This window comes from Drosophila biarmipes, chromosome 2L (assembly GCF_025231255.1).
Source record: "Drosophila biarmipes strain raj3 chromosome 2L, RU_DBia_V1.1, whole genome shotgun sequence".
Lineage (NCBI taxonomy): Eukaryota > Metazoa > Arthropoda > Insecta > Diptera > Drosophilidae > Drosophila > Drosophila biarmipes.
The window spans coordinates 15,321,435-15,336,666 of record NC_066612.1 but is presented as its reverse complement, the minus strand read 5'-3'; the positions used below and the strand labels follow the sequence as shown (position 1 = coordinate 15,336,666).

Below are 15,232 nucleotides of genomic sequence, written 5' to 3'. Positions count from 1 at the left end.
TAATACTAATAGAATTTGGGAGGAACATCTGTATATGGCGCGCATTAAGAGGGCATAGAGTTACCTTCTTGTAAGATACGCAACATCAAAAGTAACATTTTCAAGATTCATAATAACAAGCATGTATGCAGCACCAGCACTAAACCAACTACTGCATTTACCATTTATCCAAGTAACTTCTTGTCAAGACAAAATAGTATTTTGATCCCCAAAAAATCATTTTGGAATGGCTGCTATCAAATCTTTATATGATCTAATAGGATTCTTGAAAAAACCTTCTTTCAGAGAGGTTAAAATGGGTCAATAGGTAGCAATTTGCCAGCGTCCAACGCACTCGAACTCCATCTGGCTTAATCCCAGCATCGATTGTCTCACATTCCCCTCGCTTGCCTGCCAATGAAGTGAGCATTCGGCTTAATGGATGGACGGCATCCAGACTGCATCCCTTCGACGGGAGCTGCAATGCATAAAGAAAACATGGCGCCAACAGCGCAGCTCACAATGGCCTCCGGTTAGATGCGAGCGTATGCGTGAATATCTGTGTTTGCAGAGCTTACGTGGCCCTTAGGTGTATGCCCCAAATGCCCGGTGGCAGCCTACTTGCGCCAATTACACGTCCCAGGGGATACACTTGAAGAACAGAGCGGGTGCATAAGAACCTGTTTCTGCCCAAATAATAAAATTTAAAACCCCATAAAAATATCAAAAGGTCTGCACTGAGTAATAACTAAAAATGGTATTTAAAAATTAAAAGTAATATACAAAAAAATTAGTTTAGGTTTAAGTGCAGATGCGCGGCCAGTTACCGGGGACAAAATCTGAGGCCCGGGGCCATGTGATAGCCAGCCCTTTGAAGTGCTTAGCTCTCATGTACTTGGCCAAAAGGCAGCGGAATTCAGTTGTCTATTCGGGGGCATCAATATAGGGACGTGGATCTCCGCGCTTCCTGCGTTTGAGTAGCGTCTAATTAAAGGCGTCGCACGTATAGATTTCATTTTTGGCGGACTACTAATGGGCGCCCTTTGACCGCAGCTGCCACACAGAGCAGCGCCAGCCACTACCTACTATTTCCATTTCGACATTCAACCCGAAAAAGTTAGCCAGCTGCACTCAGGGTCTTCAAACGATAATGCACCGAGTTAATGCGGGAACTCATACTCTGGGCAAGCATTCTACATCAAACCAAGAAAAGGTTGGCTCCTGTAACCGAATATTTGAAGACCTTTATAGAATAGAATTAGATACTCAAACTGATTATTTATCAAACATTGAAGGAGTTATTTGAAAAGCCATGCATTTAAAATAATATTTTGCATTTTTTAGAACACATAAAAAAAAGAAATCGTCCACAATATTCCAACCTCTACTGACTGCAAACCATTTGAATTTATTTTTTGTTGACAAACCTCTGGTGGTTTTAGACAAGAGCCAAAACTTGATTGCCTGATTCCTGGCCGTTCCTTGGGCTCCACCAGCTCCAGCTGGAAATGTGAGCGCCCTCTCCAAGGGAATATAAATGGGCATGCGAAATGAGTCATTACAGATATGGTATGTATATGCAATCAGGCGGGCATCCGCCCCGCAGCCCCCGAAAGAGGGCCCCCCTCCCCCGGGGCGACCACATCGAGTCATTTGTTAACAATCCAGAGCGGTGGCGGTTTTCAGGGCCAGCGCCAAATGCGCGGAAGTGTGTAGTCGGATGTGGTTAAGCATACGCCATGTGGGCCATCAAAATTTTGTTTTGTCGTCGCTGCGCTCGCTCGCCGGCCCGCTTTTGATTTGCACTTTTTCTGTTGGATTTCGGTGCTTTTTGTTTTGCTTTGGTGTGGATTTGGGGATGGGTGGATGCGGCTGGGCCTGGGTTTTATTAAGCAAATGTGCATGAAAATCTATGCACGGATACGCGCGCAATAATGCGAAATTTATGGCTCGCAAACGTGACACTCCGTGCCAAAGCTGCAGCTACACAGCACGCTGTCCTGCACTGGGAAAAAAGGGGTGCCAAGGATACAGGTTTTTCGCAGTTTGAGAAATAACTCATATATTTATTTAATTAGGCAATGTTAAAAAATATATATTAAACTAATTGGAAAAACATTTTTAAAAATTAACAATTAAATGTTAAAATTTAATTTAATAGTAATTTAACAACATATAATTAATATATGCAAATATATTTCATTTTCATTATGCCTTGTACGAACTTTCAAATTGAAACGAATTTATTTTTGAGTGCAGGCCCCATTCCGTTTCGGACACGCCCCCTGCCGGGCGGAAACTGCTCATTTGGACTCTGGCTGAAAGAAGGGGCGGATGGAGCTGATGGGGCTGATGCCTCTCGCAGTTCGCTCAGCATGCAGTTTTAATTGTTTTGTCGCTAAAATATGTTGGTTGCCTCCCAATCTCCCGATGTCTGTGCCGCTGCCTCGCCCCTCGTCTGCTGCATTTTATGGCATTTAATTTGGTGCAAGCACACTCGCACAGAATGTTTACAGACTTTCGCTTTAATATTGTATCATAAAATAAACACGACGAGGAAATGGTTTCCAACTCTAGTTTTGCCCTCACATATTCCCATTTCATTTGCATGTTTTAGTTGACCGCAGTGCACATTTGCTGTCCCGCAATTTTTCACAAATATTTGACTCCAGTTTTTCGCCATTTCATTCGGGTTGCAGTTGATGTTGCTTTGCGGATAACTATTAGTTGCAATTGATGGGAAAACCCATCAATAAACGATGGGCATAAATGAAAAATGTGAGACCTGAAAGGGGAAGTCAGATTTTGTAATGATTTGTATTTTATAATAGTTAAAGCTTCCCCATTTAAGTTGTGTGCACATTAAGGTCTCAAAGGACATGGAACCTCATACCCCAGGCAGAGCCCTAATAAAATCGTTACTTCTAAAATCGCAGTGCGCTTTAATTTGAGTATGATATCAAACCAAATTGATTTCTTTATACCCCGCTTTGCCGACGTCGAAATAGTCGTTGGCCGCCTTTTACGCCGATTGCCGCCGACCACGCCCACCACCGCAGCGTGGGCGTTTTTATGGACCGCTTCTTGTTTTTACTTCCCCAAATATACATGGATATATACATTTTTGGCTTTTTGCGCCACTCTAGTTCCTCTTGCCTTTTTTTTGGCTTGGCAGTTGCAATCGAATTGGGTCCCGGGTTTTCTATTAGTTCGGTTGGCGCTTGTCTGTTATTTGTGTGGCTTTGGCTTTCATTTGATTTGTGCGGCATGTTTGCATATTTCAGCTTTGATTTATTGTTGCGGCTGGCGAGGAAAGTGCCCTCCCTCCTCGGGAGCTTCTGCTAATGGCCGTTGCCATTTCATTTCAGCAACAAGTTTAGTGCTAGCCCCCCTTTCACGGCTAATGCAACGCAGCTTGCAGCTCTCAGCTGCAACTATCGCAAACACTTTGAGTTTGCCCCCTGAATTTCTCATTTCCCACTTTCCCCACACACTTTTCCGCCCGATTTTCCCCAGCCCAGCGCCCCCATTTTCTCAGCATCTGTGACAGGCGTTGGCAAAACTTTTTAATCTCGTTAGCCTGGACGGCATAATAAAATTAAAGCCCCGATGCCGGGGCACTTTTCAGGTGGTGGAACTTTTGTACAGGAATTTCAATACGCCATTTAAACTGATAATTGTTTTGTATAAATCATTTTGGTCCAGTCCAGTCCACAATCACATACACAAACAGGAGCAGGAATTACCTTTCGGCCGCGCAGAAAGTTAATTAAAAAACTGTGGCCAGAGCAGGCGGCCCCAGCTTTTGTTCAAGTAGCTGGCAGCTCAGGGGCTCAAATAAACTGCAATTCAATTAGGGACGCGGCCATAAATAAAGCCGCACTCACAGGAGAACAAAATCAAGTTGCGGCCCCCCACCCACAGTAGGCATATTTAGTTAAATATTATTATAATTTCTCCTCGCTTTCCTTTTTGGCCATCGCCTTTTGCGGTTGGGAAGCACATGAAACAGATAAAACGATTCCAGACACTGGGAAAATAGGGGCTGGCTCCCGAAAATCGGACAATAGCTAAAATCATCATTTATTTTGTGTTACAAAAAATAAAAAAAATTTAAAAATAATTTTCAGAAATAATAGTGTGGTATAGAGGTGCAGTACGAACTTTATTTGCAGTGTACCCGCCACCCTTCCCACTTCTATTTTTACTACTACCTCCATCTCTCCCCTTCTGCTCTCCCTTTGGCTTTTTTGCGGTTTAATCTTTTATAAATAACAAATGGCGTAAGTTGCCTTCCTTTTTGCCGGAGTGGGCGTGGCCTATGTGGGAGGGCATGGGATGGAGGGGGTGTGGCCGGGGGCAGGCTGTGTTTTTAGGTATTTCTTATATTTCGTATTTTTAATGCCACTCGTTTGGGCCGTTTTTGTCTGCTTCAGCCCAAATGAACCTGAGCCACAAAAGTTTAAGTTTGTGGAAAAAAAAAACAAAACGGTGAAAAAGCAACAAAGCTATATAATAATTAAAAATAACAAAACTAGAAATCACCCTACAATTTTTATAATTTCTAAGAGCTTGCAAATGTCATTTACAATTATTTGCACAATATATTTCAGTATGGAAATGAAATTCAAGGTATATTTTTTTATATTTATATTATATATATTATAAATTTTTCTTTGATTTTTTTTTAAAGTTTGAATTTTTTCCACTTAATAACTTGACCAACTGGAAGAGAAAAATCAGCTCAAAAAATCTGTGGATGCTTCCTGCTTAAAACCAGTTTTACACAGTCCAGACTTCCAAGGGAAAAACATAACAAAATATGATAAAGAAGTATACAAATTCGAAAATTTCACTGTGGCAACTTGGGCTAAAGTAATTATTTTTAATAATTGACTTGGTGTTTTCTTCTTTTTTTGCTCGGCAAGCTTGCCACCGCTTCCTCCTTGGCCTGGAAAATGTTTGAACTTTGAACTAATTTGGCAAACTTTTGGCGCTGTGTCCGTGTATGCATGTGGCTCCTCCTCCGTGGCCATGACTGTGGCAGCTATTTGGCCAAGAGCCTGCTGTCGCTGACCTACAGACCGCAGAGAGCGTGGCTCGAACTAATTAAATTTATGGGTCTGACCAAAAAACAAACGCTAATTAGATGGGAAAGTGGATCTTTAAAGTTATGTGGGGTCATCAATTGATTAAAATATTCACATTTCTTGAGGAGCTTTTAAATATTAAGTATGTATTCGATTTTTCAAGATCTTTAGAATCTATAAAGAAATTTAGTGAAAGTTTAAATTTTTTGTTAGCGAGTCTGTAAATTTTCTCACACAGTTCAAATAAATATTTAAGGCCCTTAAAATTTTATATAAAGCCTGTCAATGTTGGAGTTTTGAATGTATGGTTTCGGAACTGGTTCAACATAAGTGAGGATACAGTTGGCATTTCCTCAAATACCAGGGCTAGGTATAATCGCACTGAAACAATCGATTTTATGTACAATCGATAAGCAGCCCTGGCAAAGCACTGGAATTTCCGAATAGTCTGCGAATTTTAACAATTTTTCTACGAAAAATGGAGTTTAATCAATACGCTGACTCAGCTCTGAGTTCCCTTTTGGAGACCACAAAGTTTCTTCAGGAAATTAGCGATGGTAAGCAAGAGAAATAATTGAATGATATTTACAATCTCTGACAGGCATTTCAGATGTCGATGGCGGCGAGGTCCGTAAGTTGCTGGAGGAAGGCGCCAGATCTCGCTTAGAGAACGCTGAGAAAATCATTGAGCTGAAGACCAGGCACAAAGGACTCGTGCAGGAAATGCAGGTGGCTAGAGGTGAAAGCGCCACCGTCGAGGAGCTCGGGCGGAACTGGAACGAACGCCGGAATGCAGTGGAAAGTAAGCCTATCGATACTAAAAACACAGCCGAGTATCAGAGCTTCAAGCGATCCATCGAGGCATGTATTTCGAAGCCAGAACCAGAAGCTATTGACTCCGACGAGGATGTAGTCCCAATGGAGCTGTCAGGTGTCAATGTCTTCTCACCATACGATCCCTGGACCAAAGCGCTCATCAGGAATCCTGTTCGCAACAAGATGTGCGGGCACATCTACGACCACGAATATGTCCACGGAATCATCAAGAATAACATTGGGATTCGATGCCCAGTGGCTGGTTGCGGCAACAAGGTCCACATCCATCCTGCCCACTTGATCAAGGATGAGGCTGTCAAGCAGAAGATCATCTTGCAAGAGGTGCAGGATACGCAGTCGGATGCAGACGAGGATGATGACGAAGATGCCAATGAGGAAGTTGAGCAGGTTGCCGATGACGAGGATTGATCGACCACATTATTTTTAATGAATATAAGATCAGTAACTTTTTAATTCAAGTTATTCATACAAATATGATTTCAATAAGCGTGTAAATTTACCTTTTCTACTGAATAAAACTTAAACGCTTTGGGTTTCGCATGTTTTTACAAATTTAATTTTATTTAAAAGAAATAAACCAACCAACTTTCTAAGGAACAATATCCTAACATTTAAAAACCCCACTTATTTAAGTGAATATATATTAGGCAAACTCAGTCCTAAATAATTGTTTTTTAATTCGTATAAAACAAGCATAATTCAGCTGACCGATGGGTTTAAAAACAAGTCTACAATAAATAATAACCAACAAATATACCTACTAATTAATTTAAACTTTTTACCAATTTGATAAATAGAAAAAATTAACGAAAAATCATTCAATCTTTAATTTGCAATTCCCTTTGTAAAAAATTTGGTTTTAATTTATTTAATTATGCAAAAAAACTGCTAGTCCATTCAATCACATAGCTAGTAGCAGACAAAAAATGTCAAAAAAAGCTGCCGATTTATAGTATATTAAATTAAATGAGTTCAACCTAAACATCGAATGCAAATGGCGACAAACAATTGAAAATGAATGGCGTTCGAGTCTAATTAGATAACTTAAACAAATACATGTGCGGCATAATTAATTTGCATTTTCCAAATATTTCGCTCATTATTTGCTCGACCCTAACGCCCGCCCATTTTCCCTTGTTGCCAGTTAATATATAACAAATTATGTACACGAGCTGCAAATATTTAGCAATTAAAAGCCGAACGCAAAACAGCCGATGAAATTATAAATTGCAACTCGATGCCAAGGCAGTGGAATATGTGGGCAAAGATTTAATTAATTCGAAATTTGTGAAGTTAGCAGATGCCGACTTTTGACCTTTTGCGATGTGGTGTTTCGTTTCCAATAATGTAAAGTAGTTGCTTTGCGTAAAATTTCCTGAGAACTCCCACAGATTCTACGAAACGCATAAAAAAACGTCCCGTCACCTCCATTGCCATAATTAGAGCAAAAGCTTCTAAGTCCTGTGCAGCTTTGGTCCTTTACCGTGTTTTGGCCTCCCTGGAGTTTTAGCATGCACACGCGACCAAAATAAATTAGCACCTCGACGCGAACGAAAGTAAAGGCATTAAACCGATCGCCTGGCCTAAGCGGAGGTCCCCAAAGAAATGCCGGCAGGTGGGTAAAATTGTGTGGGCCCTGGTAATGTTTAAAAAGTTGTGTGAAGAATTTAGTCAGAAAAGGAATAATAAATAAATAGCCTAGTTTTCGTAGCTTTCTTTTACTTAAAATACATTACCAGCCTTTTTAACCATTTATTTATATAAATATTTATTTTAGAGTTTTTGTATGTACATATGTACAAGAAATGTGGAATAAAATAAATACTTTTATCACACTTAAAGCTTTTCTTTCGTTTCATGAAAACACACAAAAAATAAAGTATAAAGCGAAGTGGGAGGAAAATTTGCCAGGCAGACCGACTGTAAGAAAATATTTGCTTCACTTCGGTTTTAGCTTAGGGATTCCCCCAACTTAATTCCCCCTTCTGCCCGCTCTCATTTACAACTCAAATTTTCCTTTTCCCATGGCGGCGTCACATGCGTTGCCTTTCTTGCGTTTTAGTGTAATTTCCGCCATAATTTCCGACCACATTTTATGACGCCTGCTTATTGTCCCCTCAACCTTTCTTCCTCTCAGTGTTTCGATTTTTTAATCATTGATAAATTTAACCTTGGCATTTAATATTCTTCCGGTTGCTGTTGTGTGATTCGCATGCTTCCTGTTTTTTAAATATATACACATAACAAATTTCATAGTGGAAATATGACTCATTTGTCCCCAAAAGCGGGTGTTACTATATATCAATATTTAATAATAAAAAAATATGTAATGAACTTATGATCATTAAAATAATCTAGAATTTGAGGACTTATTAAATTTCTAGAATCGAATGAATGTAATTTAAAAAGAAGCTGTTAAGGTCTTTGATTGGTAATTTAAATTTTGAAATCCTCACTTAAAATTTTCTTAAAAATGTATTTAATATTTTGGCTTTGATTTTGTTTTTTACACCATCTTTGTCCGTTCTTCTCCGACTTTCTCCCATTGTCAGTTTGGTTTTGCTCGGTCAAATGGTTTGTTGCATTAAATTTATAGCGCACAATAAACTTTTGCGGTTGCTGGCAAGCCTTCTACGCGGCAAAAGCCGCAGGGCAATTACAACAGGGGCGTGAAAGGGGGTAGCGAAAAATCTACATGCAAAAGTACGTAGAGAATAACAGGGAAGCCGAAAAGATTCGTTTTACTAGCCATGAAGCAGTTTTGCTTTTTTAGCATGTGCACACCTCGCACTCTCTCCATCCTGCATCACTCACACGAGTTCTATGAATAATATCCTAAAGGCATTAATTTTCAAATTGGATATTTTTGGCCATTCTCGCCGGCGGCGCGCAACTGTAAACAAGAGTAAATACTTCCAGCATGCATGGCCAACTGCCCCCCGAAAAACCAGGAGCCATATTGGGGTAACAGACCGTAAAGAGCGAAATATGTGTAATATGATTAAATTTTATCAACAAGCAACTGCCAGAGCCAGGAAACAACAAAAGCAAATGCTTCCACACGGGGCCGGGAAAATCTGAAGGGTTTGGGGGCAGAAGAACGCCCGGAGAAGAAAAGCCAGGGAAAACATATGCAGGAACCGAAAATTCAACAGCGATTCAAGCACGTTTCAGCCAGCTTCGTCATCTATAAATGTATGGGTCCTGGCCATAAGTAACGATATTTGCGTATCCTTGCTTTTAAATATTTTAGGGTATGTCGGTACAAGGGGTTTAAATAAAATAAATATTTAAAGGACTTTTTATTTAATTGTAAAGCGTTCAAAACAAAAAAGTACTGTCGTTCAAAATGGTAGTTTTTTATTAGATTAATTTTTAAATGTGGTTAAATATTGTATTTTTCGCTGGGTACATCCAAGTACAACCTTCCCTTAAATCAGACTGACTTTTCCGATCTGACAATACACCCTCTGTTTGTTCTGTATGTGTTTATGACTTTGGATGGCAATGTGTTATTTATAGCTCATTTATGATTTGGACGCGTGATATTTGTGAGATATTGTAAAATGGAGAGAACGAGGCGACATTTGGCACTGAGCCTTTTGCATTTTGATTGCAGATGTGCGTAATGGAAAATGGGGCGAAGTGAGGCCACACGACTTCCAGCCTCCATTTATGGATTCCTCTTCGAACACGATTACAGAAATGCCATTCCTCTGACAATTTCTGCTTTAATCCAATAACAAACTTCATTCGCCCCCGTTTTCCACTCATTACTGTCCATTTTGCGCTGTCATGTAACTACTGCAATCGGCTTGCGTTACTGAAGGGCACTTTGAAAAAAAAAATGCACTTGAAACTAGATGGAAAAAATGTAAAAGAATGAAATTATCCAAGTCGAATTAATTTTTACACTTTAAATCACCTATAAAATATATTTAAAATAAGCTCTAGGCATTTTTTTTCCAAAAGTTGAGACGTTTTTAAACGTTTTTTTTTAATCAAGGAAAATGTTTCTTAAATCAGGAGTTACCATTTTAATGTTTTACTATTTAATAGCATCATAAAAATGAAAAAACCTACTTGTGCATAAAATAAAGTCGTACCCACTTTATTTTCGCCGCGTGCACATTACGCATACGCCTCGGGTGTCGCCATGTGCCACTCTGAATTGACAACTGTTGCTGCCGCAAGCGGTGGCAAGTGGCAACTGTTGCGGTGTCGCTGTCTGATTGAATTTTGATTGTTGCACTGGATTTTTGCATAAGTTGCAGCAGATGACTCTGCCGCACCGCCCGCACTGCCGTTTATCGTGTGCAACTCGGCTGGCTGATAAATCTAATCAGTGTCGCGGCGACACTAATCCGCCACGCCCTCCCCCGCCGCCCACCACCTCCGGCTTGGCCACCTTTAAGGTTAGCGTTAAGTAAAAGTTTGTGCCAACTTCTCAGCGAGTGTGAAAGAGGAGAAAAGTTTTTACTTAAATTTTTTATATTATTTTCGCTCCGCCTTCCCCACACACTCTGCTGCGCTGTCCTCCTCGCTTTTTGCAACACTGCACGTAGTAACTTTTTATTATTGTATTAGCAAAAGTTTATTTTTCCGTCGCCACCCCCTCCGAATCTTTGACTTGGCTACAGCTGCGCCTCCAGCCCGGCCAATCGATAGTTGTCTGCGGGCACGACTGTACACACTTGTGCTCATGGGTAGTTGAAGCCAGCCGCTCCACCACTTCTGCTCCTCCAATCCAGTTGCCGGAGATGCTGTGCTTTTGTGGCCGATGGTGTAGATTTAATTTGGCAAACAGCAAAAGGGACGGGGCAACATTTTGACAAAGTGCCCATCCTCGATGTCGTCGCTAAAGACTCAGCCACTGCATAGTGGATGCCAAGCTGTTACAATTTCAGTCTCAATACACTAAAATAGGTGATGGATTATCATGGATAAAGAAGCTTAAAATAAGATTTATTCCTTCAAAATGCTATAATAATCATAGCACATTTTTAGGACTACAAAGGAATCCATATTAAGCCTAACGATATTTGCTAAAGGGATCTAACTCTTACAGATTAAAAGTAAATAATTGAACACTAAGTTTTCAAGGGCTTAAAATAGTTCGTTTTTCCTTATATAATGTTACAGTTAATTTATATATTTTTTATTTTCACTTATTCACCGGATTCATAAATATAATATAAATTACCGAAAAGAGTTCTGAAAATAAGTCTTTGTTCTGCTACTTGGAAACCCTGAAATATAATATTTTTGCTCATATGGTTTACTTATATTCCTTTAATTTTCAAGGACCTTTAAGCCCCAAAATCTCCCTACGAACTAGCCCCTTCAGCTGGTACCTTCAACAGCCACTCAAGGTCACCGGCTAGAGTTCTCCAGCGTGCAACTGAGCTCGAGTTCGCAACCACTGTCGCCTTCGTGGCAAAGGCAACTTTGTTGCAGTCTCTATGGCCCCGTGCAAGTGCACTTATGTGTGGAGTTGAAGGAGGCACCGCCAAAAAAAGGGGGTGGTGCCGTGGCAGGGTGGGCGGGCAAAAACGGGGTGGAGCCACTGCCACTTGACAGCCACAAAGGCGCTTGGCTTGTCACTCGCTACTTGGTCAAAGCATTGCGTCAGTCAAGTGGCACTTGGAGCAGTTAAGCAGCGAGGCCGACGCCATAAATGTTGCTCCTCCAACGGCGGCTTCCACATCCTGCTGCTCCTTTGGAGTTCGTGCAACTCGAGTGGCAACCAACAACTAACGAAAAAAGATGCAAAAAATGGCCAACGTTTGCCATTTTTCACTGGGCCAAGGGGGAGCGCATCTTGGCACAGACAATTTCGCAGCAATTTAAGTTTCAGCTTTTGTTTAAGCAACACTTCAATTACAACGCCTTCAAAAGTATGTCAACTATTTCTTGAAGGAAGTGCTCGTAAGATGAGGCAAGTACAGTGAAAGCTCATAGATATAACAATACTAGAGAACCAATCAAAACTAAAGTATATTTGTTAATTTGACTAATAGTATAACAATTTTGCTTAAAAATTATAAACATGATTCATTACTTAGGTCATAGATCAAAAGTAATGCTTCAAATTGTTAAACGTTAAACGAAATAATAAATTTAAACCAATATTTATTTTTTGTAGTGCCCAACTAAAAAGATGTTTATTTTGAGGGCGTTTTACCTAGTGAGTCCTTCCTGTACGTCCCTTAGTTTCTCCCAACTTTTAGCAAGGTGATTAAACTCATTTGGCACACACATGAGCGCCGCACTTCCCAGCAAGACCTTCTCATCGTTTTCCCCTTGGCTTTCCCTTTGTTATAAATTTTTTGGGCTGGGATAATAGTTTACAGGACGAGCACACGAGGCACGTAGGAAATTGTTGCCAGCTGCTGTTCACAGGAGACACAGGCACAGACACCCGCACAGGTGCACTTTATGCCCTGACTTTAAGTTTGGTTCGCCACCGGTGTTGTCCTCAAATCGTTTCCTATGATTTATTATTTTTCAATCTGCTCCGAGGGATCAACCTTTCCGCACCATCCCGCCCCCTCCCCACAACACTCATTCATTCTGTCACATTTTTATTAACTGATGGATTGGCTGGGTGGCCCAAAGGAAAAGGGTGAGGTGCGTTTTCCAGACAAGGAGAAAAGTTTTTGTGACACGGAGGAAGAATGACATGGACCAAGCAGAAAGGGTATAGTATCTTACGAGTTAAATATTATCATTATTGAAATATTCATCTACAAACTATTGTTACACAAGAAACCAAAATAGAAATAAGTTATTAAATAATAATTTATTTTAAATCTGTTAAGTTTCCTTTACATAAAACCTTTTTTGGTAAAACTCTCGAAAAACTCGCATATGGTTTGTCACACAAGCACAATTAACATTTAGGGCTAGTAAAAAATCTGGTTCCTAGAGAACAATACATATTTAAAAACTGATTAAGATTTTCTAAAGCTGAAAACTATACTAAGTATATATAACCATATATTTATAACAGTTTCTGGGTGGTTTCAAAAGAAGTAAGAAAATATGTTGTCAAAAACATCCCCTATCCAATAACTCACTGTAGTTTTCAAGGGAAACGCAGTGGATTGCCTGAAGTGTGGTCAAGTTTTGTCTATATAATTATAATTAATTATTTTCTGGAAACTTTGACATCCTTAATTATTATTTTATTAATTTACGTGGCTCCCGCCCAACCACAATATGTGAGTCCTAATGACTGACCGCTGTTTGATTCCATTTCAGAACGGGAAAAATCCCTCACAGTTCCTAATTGATTTCCCCTGTTTTTCCTTGTTTCCAGAAAGTATTTTGCCAAAGGATTCCAAGCCGGAAATCGTATTTTCTTTTCAGCTTATTCCCATTTAATTGTTGCCGCAAGCTTAAAGCCAAAAACTAAAGATTTTCTTAGTTTACGAAGCTTTGAGGGATTGCAGCCGGATTTTCATTTCATTTTCTTTCATAAAACTTCTGTGTACTTTTGTGCACCCAAATCGAAATCCAAGTGCAATGGCAGTATCAAAATGCTTGGTCCGAACGCTTTGTAAATCCGTTTTGGCAGTCCGAACGCAAAATGAAAAGCGTTTTGCAGTTTGTGTAACTATTTAAAAACTTTTGCCCCCGCCTTGCCTCAAATTCAGCGCAGCCCAAGTCGAACCCAAATTGAAGTTGCCCTCCTCATATACGAAGATCAAGAAGGGAGGAAGTTTCAGAAGTTTGGAAGTTTGAGTACTGGTTTGTATAAGGGTTTCTAAGGCAAAGCCATTTTTATACCTTTATTTTAAGATTCAAGTTTATATTACTTTGTAAATTGAAATGTTTAAAAGTACTTACAACAAATTAAAGAAAACGTGAGATTTCTAGTAATTTGCATAATGAAAGCTTCTTATTTATAATCAATAGCTGCATTTTCCAATTTTTGTTAGGTAAATCCATACAAGTTAACCCTCGGCTATAAATATGCACTTATGCCAGCACACATATGAAGACCCCACCATATCCCCTTCTCATCTTTCAGCTCATCCCAAACTTTGCAACAAATTAAATTCAAGCAAAAACTTTTGGCAGCAAGGGTTTCCTAAGTTTGGAGGGGGACTCGGGCTAAGGTGCAGGACCGCGGAGTATCGGTGGCCGAAATCGATACGAAGTTGCTTTGTATGGCATTAAATTCACTTGCCACATGCAAATGGCACCGCATCACTGGCAGCTGTGGCTTATGAAATGCATTAACAAAGGGGGCACCAAGTCCGCTTTTTCGTTGGGCATCTGCTGATTTTTACCAGCATGTTTTAATGCCTGATTTTTAACGTCAACTCGACGCACTTATTGACAGCTGCGACAGGAACAGCGCCCCGACCAACACCACCTTGATGCATATGTCATGCGGCACAGAAAATTTATTTCCCCCGGAACGCCATGGGATACTGCAGTGTATCGAAGGCATAAAAATTGTTTAATTTAATTTTTGTCGCACCGAGGAAAAGAGAATTATGCGCGGACTGAGCCTTACCTTTTTGCCCATACATGTATGCTTGTATTTTGTCATGGCAACTGCTGTGCAAACATAAAGCGCTTAAAAATATATGTACTGGTAAATATTTACGGTTCACGGTTTTTCTTTTGCAAATTTCGTCAAAAGTTTGAACAAGTAAAGCCCGGTGAACCCGCCGCTAATCGACTCACGTCAAACTTTGATTGAGTTTTAATATTGCTTGACTGGCATACTAACGACTTAATTGATAATCATCAAATGATCAGAGCACTCGTCACACGGACTAAAAACTGAGTGCCAGAGTAATTCTTAATTTGTGAGTTGTTAAAACGCAGTTGGGCGTTAGGTATCACTTAAAAATTGTCGGAAGTTAAAAAAGGAAACAAAAGTTGTTAGGCCGTTTAAAGTAAAAACGCAGTACTTAACCAAATCATTTAACTATTTATTTTACTATCACTAAACATTAAAGAATAATTAAAATTTGTTTAATTGATATGGATACTTTTTAATAGCGTGCCCAAGTACACCTCTCTGTCCCAAGCTATAACAACTGGGTCGCTTCTTTTTACAGTCGTTAAAAAAATACAAAAGAATTATTTCGGTATCATAAAATATTGTACAAAATATTAATAACTATTTAGGATTTATAAATATTTTTTACACATTTGATAAAACAAAAAGTGTGTCTACGTATAAATTAGATGTTAATTTTATTTAATTTTATGCTATTTATTTCGGTTTCATAAAGTGTAACCAAAAATAAAATGTATTACGTTTTTTAGATCGATAAATATTTTTCACAAATCTGGAAAAACAT

At 39.5% G+C, this 15,232-nt stretch overlaps 1 protein-coding gene across 2 annotated transcripts; it reads left to right on the top strand.

Annotated features, from left to right (window-relative positions):
* The first annotated feature begins 5,432 nt into the window (after window positions 1-5,432).
* Window positions 5,433-6,439, top strand: LOC108033495 (E3 SUMO-protein ligase NSE2-like). 2 transcript variants are annotated; one of them, XM_017107835.3, is made up of 2 exons: window positions 5,433-5,626; window positions 5,680-6,439. In XM_017107835.3, exons 1-2 carry the CDS (start codon window positions 5,548-5,550, stop codon window positions 6,312-6,314), a joined length of 714 nt encoding a protein of 237 aa, XP_016963324.1. In that variant the 5' UTR covers window positions 5,433-5,547; the 3' UTR covers window positions 6,315-6,439. The 2 variants fall into 2 exon arrangements, with proteins under 2 accessions (XP_016963324.1, XP_016963323.1); XM_017107834.3 differs by having other exon boundaries at window positions 5,435-5,626; window positions 5,671-6,439.
* Window positions 6,440-15,232: the final 8,793 nt, after the last annotated feature.

What these genes read in the sequence shown, in the direction of transcription:
- LOC108033495 (XM_017107834.3), top strand. Translation starts at nt 5,548, where the DNA reads ATGGAGTTTAATCAATACGCTGACTCAGCTCTGAGTTCCCTTTTGGAG. An exon ending in TCTTCAGGAAATTAGCGATG is followed by an intron (nt 5,627 to 5,670) that starts GTAAGCAAGAGA and finishes AATCTCTGACAG; the next exon opens with GCATTTCAGATGTCGATGGC.